At 43.1% G+C, this 14,173-nt stretch overlaps 2 protein-coding genes across 2 annotated transcripts in view; both read left to right on the top strand.

Annotated features, from left to right (window-relative positions):
• LOC139399736 (kinesin heavy chain-like) overlaps positions 1-11,336 on the top strand; it is a 37,805-nt gene extending 26,469 nt beyond the window's left edge. Inside the window, exons 14-26 of the mRNA XM_071144989.1 lie at positions 1,276-1,482; positions 2,805-2,951; positions 3,117-3,305; positions 4,198-4,315; positions 4,421-4,497; positions 4,647-4,756; positions 4,907-5,008; positions 5,163-5,223; positions 5,310-5,381; positions 6,916-7,020; positions 7,110-7,326; positions 7,545-7,736; positions 8,682-11,336. Of these exons, the coding sequence (XP_071001090.1) occupies positions 1,276-1,482; positions 2,805-2,951; positions 3,117-3,305; positions 4,198-4,315; positions 4,421-4,497; positions 4,647-4,756; positions 4,907-5,008; positions 5,163-5,223; positions 5,310-5,381; positions 6,916-7,020; positions 7,110-7,326; positions 7,545-7,729 (1,590 nt within the window). The 3' untranslated portion in view covers positions 7,730-7,736; positions 8,682-11,336. The remainder of the gene's footprint in view (positions 1-1,275; positions 1,483-2,804; positions 2,952-3,116; positions 3,306-4,197; positions 4,316-4,420; positions 4,498-4,646; positions 4,757-4,906; positions 5,009-5,162; positions 5,224-5,309; positions 5,382-6,915; positions 7,021-7,109; positions 7,327-7,544; positions 7,737-8,681) is intronic.
• Positions 11,337-11,688: 352 nt separating this feature from the next.
• LOC139406052 (ly6/PLAUR domain-containing protein 6B-like) overlaps positions 11,689-14,173 on the top strand; it is a 48,087-nt gene continuing 45,602 nt past the window's right edge. The window contains exon 1 of the mRNA XM_071148516.1: positions 11,689-11,796. The gene's annotated coding sequence lies outside the window, so the exon portion shown is untranslated. The remainder of the gene's footprint in view (positions 11,797-14,173) is intronic.

Raw genomic sequence — 14,173 nt, forward strand, 5'->3', positions numbered from 1 at the left:
GCTTAAAAATCCTTCTTTAACCCGTCACCTCCCCTTCATCTACACAGATTGAAGTGGATTTAACAAGTGACATCAATAAGGGATCATAGTGGGGCCTCCCGGGTGGCGCAGTGGTTAAGGGCGCTGTACTATCAGAGACTCTGGGTTCGCGCCCAGGCTCTGTTGTAACCGGCCGCGACCGGGAGGTCCGCGAGGCGATGCACAATTGGCCTAGCGTCGTCCGGGTTAGGGAGGGATTGGCCGGTAGGGATATCCTTGTCTCATCGCGCACCAGTGACTCCTGTGGCGGGCCGGGCGCAGTGCGCCCTAACCAAGGTTGCCAGGTGCACGGTGTTTTCTCCGACACATTGGTGCGGCTGGCTTCCGGGTTGGATGCGCGCTGTGTAAAGAAGCAGTGCAGCTTGGTTGGGTTGTGTATCGGAGGACGCATCACTTTCAACCTTTGTCTCTCCCGAGCCCGTACGGGAGTTGTAGCGATGAGACAAGATAATAGCTACTAAAACAATTGGATACCATTGGATACCACGAAATTGGGGTAAAAAAAAGGGGTAAAATATTTTTTTAAACAAGGGATCATAGCTTTGAGCTGGATTCACTTGGTCAGTCATGGAAAGGGTTCTTGTTTTGTATACTCAATGTACATTTTGTAGACCTTTGTAGACCTTTGTTTCATCACACACATTGCATGCTATGCAAATTCTATGCAAATTCTGCAAATTCTGTAGTAGTAAGGACTCAGTGTCAGCTGCCTACTCTGTGAGTCATATCAGATACAAGTATTCTTTCCTTAGTGGTTTTTAAAGACGCAATTATAGAAAGGGATTTGAATAAGAAAGACATTGCCATGGTAACTCGTCCATTACGCTCTAGGCAAATAGTCAAGGGTTTGAAGGCTGGAGCAGGGCACAATCTAACTGCTGAGAGAAACAATTGCTTTAATGCCATTCTGTCATCTTGTCCACCTCCTGTGGAGTGCATTTGTGCTTTCATTTTGGGATGTGGATTTATAATACCTCGTCTTGTGCCAGAGACTGTAAGATGCTTCTATCCTGGTGTTATATTTGGGGGGTCTAAGCACTGTGCTGGAAACATATTATTTGACTGAATTTAGCGTGTGTGTGTGTGTGTGTGTGTGTGTGTGTGTGTGTGTGTGTGTGTGTGTGTGTGTGTGTGTGTGTGTGTGTGTGTGTGTGTGTATATATATATACTCATATATGTATATATATATATACTCATATATATATATATACTCATCTCACCTGCCCGTCCATCCAGCTGCTGGTTTCGGCCCGTAAGGACTATGAGAAGCTGCAGGAGGACCTGTCCAGGCTGCAGAGGGAGAACGAGGCGGCCAAAGAGGAGGTGAAGGAGGTGCTGCAGGCCCTGGAGGAGCTGGCTGTTAACTACGACCACAAGAGCCAGGAAGTGGAGAACAAGAACCGCTCCAACAACCAGCTCAGTGAGGAACTCAACCACAAGAGCGTGAGTCATATTGGGAGGAAGATCCCTCCCCTCTGAACACACTAACCCTTTACAGTAGCAATCATCATCAAAATTGTTCAAAGATTTTTAGAACAGTTGTAATGAACGCAACAGTTGTATAATGGATGAAGACACTCCAAACGTTTAGAATATTTTAAACAAACAGAGTTGCTACGGATACAGAGTTTCTGTATCCCAATTTCCCCAGGCTAAAAATACATATATTTCTGCACATTTACAGGATTTCTTTTTACGTAGCGGAGTGCCCAACTCCACTACCTAAGTTGCTGTGGTGCTGAGTGCTCCGTTGCCGCTACCCCCTCCTTGCCTATGCATGACTGGTGTAGCCTACAAACTTAATGTTGTGCACAAATCTGTTCCAACTATTGCATTCCCTCAGTAAGCTGTTAAGCATAAGTGTGATTTCCTACAAACGTCATGTTGTACACAAAACAGTTGTAACTTCCATGGTTCAGTAAGCAGACTGGCAGTCAGGTAGTGTTATTTTTTTCAGGAACTACGATATGGCAGCAACTGTAAAGATCACCCTACATCATCACACAAAACACAGATTGTTTTTGCTCCAACTAGTAGGGACTGCGTCCTGCTTGTGCAACTGCAATCTCTGTTACGACAGACAGAGAAGATTGTAGCCTTCATAATATATATGTTTTGGAATGTTCGTTCAAATCCCAGACAGGTTTTTTATTTCAGCTGTTCAGAAGCTGTAAAAATAACATGTGATCCAGGTCCTTAGCTTTGAGAAAGAGGTTTCCAGAGGGGTGGGGGGGGTGGGGGGGGGGGGGGGGGGGGGGGGGGGGGGGGGCATTTAAAAAACAAATCCATCAGATATTGACTGAATTATTGCTCATACAACATTTTACTGGCATGGACAGAAAATGAATGAAGATCAGGTATGACATTTATTGTCAGCATTTTATTAGAATGTGGGGAGAAACGACAGGCACAGGAAAAAGTATGAAAGAGTGGCAGGAGTGAAATGAAAGCAATCAATCCAGCGAGATGGAAGTGATTTTTCACCCTCAAACACAGGAAATAGGAAAAGACAGATCCTCAGGTGGGCGGGGCATCCGCATGGCTACAGATCTCAAAGGACTGGATATGTACATCTCAGGAACTATTGCTTTCACCTACCCAGTTGTCTCAGATCCGTGAAGGAGAGTGAACAAGGGCAGAGGGGAGGGAACATTCCTGGAATGAAACTCGGACAATTTCTCTAGCATTCCTCTGCCCCGTTCAAAACATATTCTAGAATATATATTATGACTGGACTGTGATGGTAAAATGTGTGTGCGTTTCAGACCACTCTGGAGGGGGTGCAGAGGGAGCTGTCCAGTCTACAGGAGCTCAGCAGTCACCATAAGAAGAGAGCAGCAGAGATCCTCAGTCTACTGCTCCGAGACCTCAGTGAGATAGGAGGCATCATCGGCACCAGTGACCTCAAGTCTGTAAGGACACACATTATACAAACATATTACACACTTACACTCATACACACATATACATGTACACACTCTGTCATTGAGACACATTACCTGTTACAAACAGTTTTCCATACAAGCACATATTTCATACACTATCTCACTCACTCCTGATCTCTCTCTGCTCCTCAGATGATGGAGGTGAATGAGGTCATCGAGGAGGAGTTCACCATGGCCCGTCTTTACATCAGCAAGATGAAGTCGGAGGTCAAGTCTCTGGTGAACCGCAGCAAACAGCTGGAGAGCTCCCTTGTCGACACCTCCCGCAAGATGCAGGCCAATGAGAAGGAGCTGGCCTCCTGTCAGTTACTCATCTCCCAGGTAACCAGGAAGTGGATTTAACATCATTTTCTATATACTGTATATAAAAAAAACTGTCCACTCTCATTGCCCTTCAAGACTTGTTGAATATTTTCCTTTCTTCAGTTAACTATTCTGTTCATGCAGCTTGTTTGGAAAGTGAGGTAGTAGCTAGGTTTCAATCCAATTGGCGACAGATTTTCATGCAAATATTTTTTTAAATCTGCATAAAAACAATATGCGCATTTTCTCACCAGAGATGTGTTTCCATCAAAATGACTTGTTGCAGATAAAAAGGCTGTGCGTGATGACGTAGTGCACACAAAATACCTTTTGCTGTTAAATTCCCATGTAGCAAATAAAAAATACAAGTTAAATGGGTTTCCTTCGCATTTTCAACTCTACTGATGGTTTTCTCACAAAAAATGTTGCGTTATATAGCGAATGTGCCCACTCTGGTATTGGCACTTGTGCTATCTGAGCGCTGTTGGCTAGATTGCACATAGAGCCTACTTGATGAGGACAAAAGAGCGAGATTATTTTTATTTGTCAGACGACAGCCAAGCATTGATCATCATGTCACCAGAACATGACCCTCGATATTTATTGGAAAAGAGCATCAAGCTCATCATCTTGCACATTCACCACCCTATGAAGTTAATCATAATTTATTTCATCTGTAGCCTTATAAACGGCATGGTTTCCTGTTGAGTCTTAGTGGGAGGACCACACAACATGTCATCGCATGACTCGATGTTTACTTCCATACGATGATTATTACAGTATATCAATACTTGCGCATAAAAACGTTTTCACCAACATAGAAAATTGGATGGAAACCTGGTTAAAGAAAATATTATTTTGCACTGTTATTAACCCCGTCCCTGCCTGATGGTGTGTGTACTCCATGCAGCACCAGGCTAAGATCAAGTCTCTGACAGACTACATGCAGAACATGGAGCAGAAGAAGAGGCAGCTGGAGGAGAGCCAGGACTCCCTGATGGAAGAGCTACACGCACTACATGCACAAGGTGAGACACTCAGACACCAACACAAACATGCCTGTCACCAATCAGTCCATCACACAAAGGGAAAAAAAACTCTGTCTCTTGTTTTTTCATTTTTCATCTACACAGAGAAAATGAAAGAGGTACATGTGATGGATAAGCAGAAGGAGCACCTGACCAAACTGCAGGATGCAGTGGAGATGAAGGTTAAGACCTCTCTATTTCTCTTATCCCTCCCTCTCTCATCTCTCCCATTTTTGTTGCACCCCCCCGCTCTCTTTCAGGTTCTTGTGAAAGGTAAATAAAATCAACGAACTTTGACCCTTGACCCTGTGTTCCTTTCTGCACTCTGTAGAAAACCCTAGAGGAGCAGATGGAGAACCACAGAGAGGTGCATCAGAAGCAGCTGTCTCGCCTGCGGGATGAGATCGACCACAAGCAGAGGGTCCTGGACGAGCTCAAGGAGTAACATCCTTTTTATTTATTTCAGTTACAGGTCTTTTTTTAAAGTCCCATTTCAGGTAGTAAACATAGTCCCATGCGATAATGACAGTATGTACAGTGTAGCATTGATTTATACTATACTGAATAGTGACCACTGTGCACTCCCCCTAGTCTGAACCAGGGGCTGCAGCTGGAACAGAGCAAGCTGCGGTCAGACAATGACAAACTGAAGGCCGAGGAGCTGGAGAAGGACGAGCAACTGCAGAAGCTTGTGTAAGTCTGTCTATTACACTATCTACCACAGCTCTGTTCTGTTCTCCTGAGACGTGTGTGTAGCATGGTTATAACATGGTCATAACATGTTTGTAACATGAAATGAATCGCTAAGCCCTGAACACCATATGTCCTCTCTTTCTCTCTGCTGTAGCTTCTTGAATGAGAAGAGAGAGCAGGCCAAGGAGGACCTGAAGGGGCTGGAAGAAACTGTGGTGAGTGGATGGAGTTATTATAGCGTCCGTCTCAGGTGTTGATTGATGTTGAACTCATTGACCATGAGATGTATCAATTCCACCAGGCCAAGGAGCTTCAGACCCTGCACAACCTGCGCAGGCTTTTCATCCAAGAGCTCACCTCCCGCGTCAGCATGGTAAGTACAGGAAGGATAGGTTATTGGGGGAGATATCTCCTTAAGGCTCAGCTGGAATGTTTCCACTCTGTAAACCTTCACATATGCACTCATTTGTGGGCTTAGTGTATGCCTTTACATCCACCTTTTCTGCTAACAACTAACAAGGCTGTTGCCATTGTTTGGTGAGGTGTTATTGGTTACTAAGCCCAGAAGGCGAAGGCAACAACAAAACAAGTCGACTTTAGGAACCAGTTTCCCACACTATGTACCATATACTTACTGTAAATGTCAGCAGTTGTGGTGCGTACCACCACACCACCAGTCACGAGTCATGACCCAGTCAAATTCCCTCTTGGTCACGGTAATCCCATCCAAAGCTGTGCAAATGAATGGAGTTGATGGGTAGCCTACCGAACTTGCTAATGGCCCTCGCTAATGGCCTGGTACTCGGCACTATATTGTCCCTCTAATCATTCGCTGAACACTTCCTGATTTAATTTGAGTAATTGGAATAATGAGGACAAATGGTGATGGGGTAGAGCTCCAGGTCCGAAATGGACATAGGAAAGCTCCGGACCCAAAATGTGTGAATACATTTTTAAAACACGTTCCCGAAATGACCTAAAGAACAACCGGTCTGATCCGAGTGAGGGAAGCAGCAGAAAAGGCAATTGTTTTGTTACTTTATTAAACCGGAGTGATGGAGAAGGGGAGAGAGAGAGAGACACAGAGCTAGCAGCTGTAGGTTAGGGAGCGGAGGACATGCTGTGTGTTAATGTGTGAGTGTGAGTAAGACACTGGAGGCTCGGAGCACCTGAGCAGAGACATGGAGGGAGAGACCGCAACTACTGTTACCTCGTGCTAAACTAACTTCTTGCTAGTTATTTATTATCCCATTAGATTATATAGTATATCGTATAGTACCTGTCTTGACTGCATCAAACTGAGAGACGCTAGCTAACTATGCTAATTGAGGCTAGCCATAGCATTACTGCTCTTCTCACTGTCCTACAGTTAGCCTACACATAACAACAACTTGGCCATCGTAGCCTTTCTTTCTCATTTCACTTTTAATACTGTCATTTTAATTCCATCTTCCATTGATTACATATCCCCTAACTTGCTTGCCACACAAGCAGAGCAGCAATGCAATTGTCTCTGTCTTCGCGGGAAGCGCAAGGATCAGAGCGCATTCCTTTTTTGCAACTTTTTCCAAATCATCAATATAGAGTCGCATCATGCAGCGCATATGTTTTGATTTCTAAGACATTCCCAGATATATAGGTCTATTGCAACTATATAAATAGTGGATTTTATTGTGATGGTGTAGGCTATGTTAAATAGATTTATTAAACTTAGTAACATGTAGATGTTTTAAAGCCGTGCATCAGCAGCTTCTATGCAAAGAAGCCCGGAGATGCTAAACATGTTTGTGTTAATTAACAGTTAATTACCTTGAGACCGGCAGTCATTTGCCACTTACCGTCTGACACAATTTTGTGACCGCCACAGCCCTATGTGTGATGTCACTTCCCTGTTTCTGTCCAATCAGAGTGCAGAGATGGATAATGAGGAGGCTGGGGGCAGTCTGGCTCAGAGACAGAGGATCACCTTCCTGGAGAACAACCTGGAGCAGCTCACCAAGGTCCACAAACAGGTAGGAATCACACACACACACACACACACACACACACACACACACACGCACAACTACATATCCTCCTCTTCCCCGTCTCTCCTCTCCAGTTGGTGCGTGATAACGCCGACCTGCGCTGTGAGCTGCCCAAGCTGGAGAAACGTCTGCGGGCTACGGCTGAGAGAGTCAAGGCCTTGGAAGCAGCCCTGAGGGAGGCCAAAGAGAGTGCCATGAGGGACCGCAAACGCTACCTGCAGGAGGTGGACCGCATCAAAGAGGCCATGCTCTCCAAGAATTCCTCCAGGAGGGGGCACTCTGCACAAATAGGTGAGAGACAGTGGTACACAGTAGAGAATGTTGGGAGAAGCTTCCCCCTACATGTGTCTCAGAGAGCATCATGTTTCATACTGTATCCAGTGATAAATGATTTCCAGGTAACTCCAATTTAGCTGACATATCTCTGTATTAATATATCTGTGTGTGTGTTGTACAGGAAATTGTATGAAAAGTTTCACATCAGTGTCTCGCCCCTTCTCTCTCTGTAGCTAAGCCCATCCGTGCAGGACATCAGCAGCAGTCCACATCCTCTCCCTCAGCGGGTCATTCCATCCGTGGAGGCTCTATCCGCGGGGGTGGAGGGGTGTCCAGCCCTCACCACCACCGCCACCCGGCCTCTCCATCACCCCACCGCCAGCAGCAGCAGCAGCAGCAGCAGCAGCGCAGCAAATAAAGCACAGGTTAGTACAGGACACATTGTCATTAGTCATTGATCAATTCATGAGTCGTCTTATTTTCATCATTCTGTATGGGAAAATCAAGTGTTTTGTGGGAATATATGTACGATTTTAGTGCTTAGTTTGAGGTCCGACAAGTGGATATGCCTTGCGACTGCTCCAGAACGCTGAGTAGTTCCCTTCTCTCTGATGGACTCCAATGACTTTTCCTACTTCCCACACTGCTCTATTTTTAACCTTACAGCCATTCCTTTACAATTTATTCACATCTGAATTGAAACAATACAGCTGTTGAATGCTTGATTCAGCCAAATCAGAGCTTAGAGGAATTGCCCATGGTAACCCTGAGCCCAGCTGTGTGGCCGTTTCTCTTTTTGTCACGCGTTTAGCATGACTTAATCACATTGGACTAATTGGTGATGGGGTCTGGTATTGGCCCACTCTGGTGCTGTTGTCCTTTGAGAAGATTAATGACAGCCAGGAAACCAGCCATTAATTAATGAAGTCTCAAAAGCTTTAATTCAGGCTTTAATCAGCCCTGAGAGAACTCTGGGAATCACTTGAGGTTTACAGAGAAAGCCAAAGGCCTCAATGACATCTGTGTTGGGGCCAATATCTAGGTCAGGACCAAAGCATTCACTCTATTCTAGAAACTAGTACACAAGACCTGCATCTTAAAGAGCATTAGGGTCCCTAGGAAAGTGTTTCCGAGGCCCTTTAGCCTCTACATTTCATATGTAAAGTTCAATATTGGTCCTCAAGGGGGCAGCACATATGAATATAAAATCAGAGCTTTGTGTTTTTTGTCCCTTTCATGACCTCATGTTAGCTGAATACATCACCAATCTAACACTATTACCTCACACTTACAATGCGTACTAGGCAATCAAACCGTAAACAATCTCTTTCTGAGTCTCTCCCTGAGTCTTTCTCTCTTTTTTTTCACAGCTGCAGGTGGAAGCTGGATTTTCCAGCTGGATGTACAGACCAGATCTCCTCTCCATTTAGGACCGGACCCCACTCCAGGACTGTCTGGGATATTCTCTTCCCTCATGGACCTTGCTATCTCTCTCTCTAACCACTGGGACCAATCCTCCTCTCCTTCTCTCACCACTCTGCCTTTACTGGGACTCCAGACTCCTCATTCCTGAAAAAAACACACTCTGGCTCATATCTTTATTAATAGGTCTCCTATCCTCATGGTCAAGAGGAAAGAGAGGCTCCGTAATGTTGAACAAGTGTTTTTCATCTTTCGCCTTCTTGAATCTCTCTCACTCTGCCTCTGTTTCTGGTGCTCTATCGATATGCCTCTCTCTCTCTCTCTCTCTCTCTCTCTCTCTCTCTCTCTCTCTCTCTCTCTCTCTCTCTCTCGCTTTCTCGCTCTCCCTCTCTCTCTCAGACTGAAATGTGTAATGAGCTCCTATATGTTGTTGAGGGTGATGTCTCTCTGGTGCTTGTTCAGTGTTGTATCTTGTGAAACAGGCTGGTTTTCCTTTAAGATAAATTATGAGAAAAAGGTGGTTTAGAGGGTAACATTGAATATGGTTGTTTAGGGGTTTCCGTCTAACACCAATACCCTCAGAAACAATAGAAGGGACACAGATGTTGTTAAGGATGAACGTATGGAGACACAGTTAGTATTCTAGTGTGTTTTAGAACCCACATAGTGTTTTTTTGATGAATGTTTAAGATCACCTTTAAAAGTAGTGGTTTTGAAAGTAGCACTCTGTTTTGTACTGAATTGAGTTGATTTAATGATTATTATTTTCCGCATCTTTGATGAAGATATCTGCTATTTATTTGACACATTTTATTTATGCAACATTGATGTTAGTTATTTGAACATGTGCTTTGACAATATCACACACTACTGAAGTCACGTGAAGATGCTATGGTCATACTTTACTAATCTACTCTGCTTGAGATGCATATTGTTAAGATACAGATCAACTTTCTTATTGTAAACATTTCTAAATCAGAGTATGTATCCCAAGCCACAGTAACAACCTTTTAAGACAGCATTGGAGCAGATTGTTGAGACAGAACTTTGAATTTCCTGTAAGTATTTTCTATATTCTTGGTTTCGGGGCATTGAGTCTTTTCATTTGTGTTACATGCAGACCAAATTGAAATACATTAATGAGGTGCTATGAAGCCAAAACTGGCGGACCGTACAGTTTATGAACATTTCCAAGAAATGTGAGGAATTAGACCTAAAAGATATATAGGTATTTTGTAATGCCTAACATGGTTATTATACCGTATTTCCTTCCTTTGCTGGGTTTCGTTTTTTGCTGCTTTAGACTGAATGTCTCACATGCCAGGTTGTTATTTTAAAAGAAGGTGTATCGTCAATTATCTTTATAAATGAAGGTGGAGAAAAAGAGGGTTGAATACCTGTGGTAATCTGAAGTTGAAGAGATGATGAGACGTGTGATTGGTTGTTTCCCCACTGCAATGATGCTGATCAGCCCATCAGTAGATCTGGCAGTGTATGGGCTCGTCGGAACTGAAGTGTTTGAGTTCTAGGGTTTATCAGGGATTTCATGTTTGGTCTTTCTGGATTTACTCTCTCCACTCTAAAGAAGTAACACAATCAGAATGGTTTACAAATTATATAAGGTTGTCATTGGTCTGGGATCTTGAGTATTTCCTACATGTCACTTGTCTACTTGTGGTCCACCTGTATTCATGGTGCTAAAGGATATTCAGACTAATGGTTTTGTATATATCTGCTCTCTGTCGTATATCAAATCAAGTGCTTTTCGACTGCCTCTTTCATTCTAGTTCACAAAGTCTAAATAAGTGTTTTTTCTGAACTTCGTATGAGGTAAGGAAAAAAATTAAGTCACATTTCACATGGTTCGTAAACAACAAGTGTAGACTAACAGTGAAATGCTTACTTACGGGTCATTTTCCAACAATGCAGAGCTAAAGATAAAGATTCAATGTTTGTTTTTTTATAATGTCTAAATACACAGTGAATAATGAGTTATGCTGTTGTGAAATGTGTTCTATTAAGGTGTCTTGGAACAGGGTCTTGCATTCGTTCACCTCTCATACTGGTTTCCTGTTGAAAGTCATGCATTAATTTACTTACACATATGAATGACCCTTCCTTAAGGTATTATCATGATGACTGAAGGATGACTGTTGGCGTCTGTCAAATTCCTGAGCTGAATGTCATTTCCTGTTTTAAATGTAATTTATCTTATCGCTTCTCTCTCGCTCTCTCTCTTTCTCTTCTCTCCATCTGTCGCTCTTGCTTCTGAAGTGTCTTTGGTCACTGTTAGTAACTCTTAGTCTGAAACATTTGCAAAGAAAGCGCTTGTGAGTCAACTATCAATGAGGTTTATGGGACAAGGGACAATGTTGTTCAGACAACGGTTTTCATAAGTTAAAGAGAAACTCTTGACATAAATCATATTTAGCCATTTGTCTCATCATACGCCATATGTTCACCACAAGATGTATCTCTGTCCTGTACCTAATAGGCTACCACACTGTTCTGTTCGGACAAAATAGTGCTGTTGATGATGACTGCATGGTGTAAGATAGCAATTTCAGATGTCAAGATTCATTGAAATAAAGACAGATAAAACTGAACAAGTCTGGTGTTAGCCAACATAATAGCCTATTTCTTTCCCTTTACTTATTTAAATAGGCCTACATTATAATCTTGGATCCATAGACTGAACACTTTGTTTCAAACACAATAAAAATATGAAAATAATCTAGATCAATATGTTGTTGTTTTTCTTCTGGGAAATTATGTAATTTTTTAAACAGCTATGATGAACAATTTGTGTGGGGGTGTGCGGTGGTGCCCACGCAAGATTCCCATATCCACTTCTCCTCGAGAGGGAAACTTCACCTGCCCTTCAACCCCGCCCTCCGGTTGGCTTCCCCGCCTCTTCCCGGGTCCCGCTGCGTCTGCTGCCCTGTCAACCACTCCGAGACGAGGCAACATGGGTCATACACCGAAGTTTTAGGCGACGAAAAAGATAACTACCTCACCATTTTCAACTAAATCCAGAAAGAAACTGACCAAACATTGCCATAGGTAAGTCAATTGCACGGTTACACGGTTTTGCAATGGAGGAAGGCGCAATAAGTGATTGATAGTGTAGGCTACAGATTTTTGCATAGCCTAATTCATAGGTTACATCTAGCCATTATTGTAAGTATTGCCGAAAACGTAATAATAATCATTCATCGAATATGGAAATATTCATAGTAGTGGTAAATGGTGGGGTTTATTTTTTTCTGCTTCTATCGGCGCAAATCTTGTTATCGATGGCAACGTAGTAGTCCATTGTCGTGAACTGTTGTCCATTCAGCAGACAGCTGTTGGTGACATGTTTAACCATCGAACAAAGGCCATTGTATTGGTCCATTCAAAATGTGTGCGGAACACTCATGCCCAATAGTTTCCAATGGTTGAGCCATAGGAGAAACAATGGACATCTAAGTGTCTGTACTGTGTACTCTTAACTATGGGGTACTGGTAACTGAGGAACAGAAATGTTTATGTTGCGTCACTCACTGCCCGTAACTGTGGTCCAAACCACAACACAGATCATTTGATCATTCAACTTAGAGATTTCATCACTAAGTATGATCCAGAATTATGTAAAACGATATGCATTTAGCCCCATAATGTTTTGAGTACAGTAGCTGAGCCTACAATTGAATATTTTTTTGTTTGTTTTTGTAGTGGTCAGGAAACCACACACCCAGCCACTTATAGCCCTCTCTCTCCATTAATGTTCAGCTGTGACAGTTGCAGTGCCACATAAGGCTAGCCTGTTTGTGTGTGTCCTGCCGGCCCAGGGATCCACTGCTGACCTCTGTCTCAATCTGTCACTCAGGGCCTAGCCAGGGCCACACAGCTTCCAGGAAAAAGAAATGCACAACCAACAGAAATGTATTGCCATTGGCAGTTTCCCAGTCCCCAGCATCTAATTATTTACATCTATAATTTAGTCCAAGCAACTACCTCTTCCCCTACTGTATTTATTTATTTATTTTGCTCCTTTGCATCTCATTATTCTTATTTCTACTTTGCACATTCTTCCACTGCAAATCTACCATTCCAGTGTTTTACTTGCTATATTGTATTTACTTCGCCACCATGGCCTTTTTTTTGCCTTTTCCCCCCTTATCTCACCTCATTTGCTCACATCATGTATAGACTTATTTTTCTACTGTATTATTGACTATATGTTTGTTTTACTCCATGTGTAACTCTGTGTTGTTGTATGTGTCGAACTGCTTTGCTTTATCTTGGCCAGGTCGCAATTGTAAATGAGAACTTGTTCTCAACTAGCCTACCTGGTTAAATAAAGGTGAAAATGTAGGTTACGTCATTGTCATTAAACACACAAAATATTTGATAACAAGGACATCATTTTGAATGAAATCTAAGCTACCCATAAAGCATCACTAACCAGAGGGTACTTACTTTTGGTTGACTTTGTCAGGACAGGTGGTTCTCAGCGTGGTCCCATACCTGCTGCCACTAGTCCACCAGTGCACAACCAAAACAAGTTAAAAACAGACTGCCTACCCCCTCTCTTCAAGTCAAGGCTCCATACTTGTACAAGTCTGGTGCTCGGTGTGTGGGAAAAGTAGGGAGGCATGGTGCTGGCATTTGTATTATGCCTTTAAATCCCAATTCTTCCAGACTAGCCCTAATTTAAGCTACATCTCTCATTCTAGCAATGCGCCAACTTGATACTGCAACCTATGCAGGATTATGTTAGGCTTCTCTCTTTCTCTCTGTCCTTGTCATCCTGTTATCTTTCTCTCTTCCTTTATCAATGCACCCAGCAGCCCCATTTCTTCCACTGTGGCCGTCTTCCATTTTCTTTATTTTTTTCTCTTTCTCTACCCATCTCAAACTTGTCAGCCCCTCTATCAGTTGTGTCCCTCTTCCCTCTGTCTCCTGCCATCAGTCATTTTCCAGGGTAGTCAAGAGTGAAACCGAGCCCTCCTCCCCCTTCTTATCATGTCTGTCTGTGTGTTTGTCTGTCAGTCTGCTGTCAGGACAGTGGGAGATCACAGGGGAATTGGGTGATGAGCTGTTTGAAGTGGTGCCCTGTTCTTGAGGAGGGCCTCGGCTGATGATGGCCTTAGAGTGGAAAAGGCAGAGAATAATCCACCCATATGTGTCTGTTTGACTGGTTTCATCAAGGGCCCTCTCCAGTAAGATAGAATAGAGTTTCTAAATAAAAGGATGAACTTGGGTTACCTGGGTAGTAGGGCTGCACAATTCATCTAATTCACATCAAAATCGCAATATTGACCTGTGCATTATCCATATAGCAAGAGATCCATATCACATGCAATATTTTGAAATGCAACTCAGCCTTGTGTAACATCTGTAGTTAACTCCGTCTTGTCAGTTTTCAGCCTGTTCTGTTAAAATGCAGTCTACA

The sequence above is a fragment of the Oncorhynchus clarkii genome, chromosome 3 (assembly GCF_045791955.1).
Source record: "Oncorhynchus clarkii lewisi isolate Uvic-CL-2024 chromosome 3, UVic_Ocla_1.0, whole genome shotgun sequence".
NCBI classification, from domain to species: domain Eukaryota; kingdom Metazoa; phylum Chordata; class Actinopteri; order Salmoniformes; family Salmonidae; genus Oncorhynchus; species Oncorhynchus clarkii.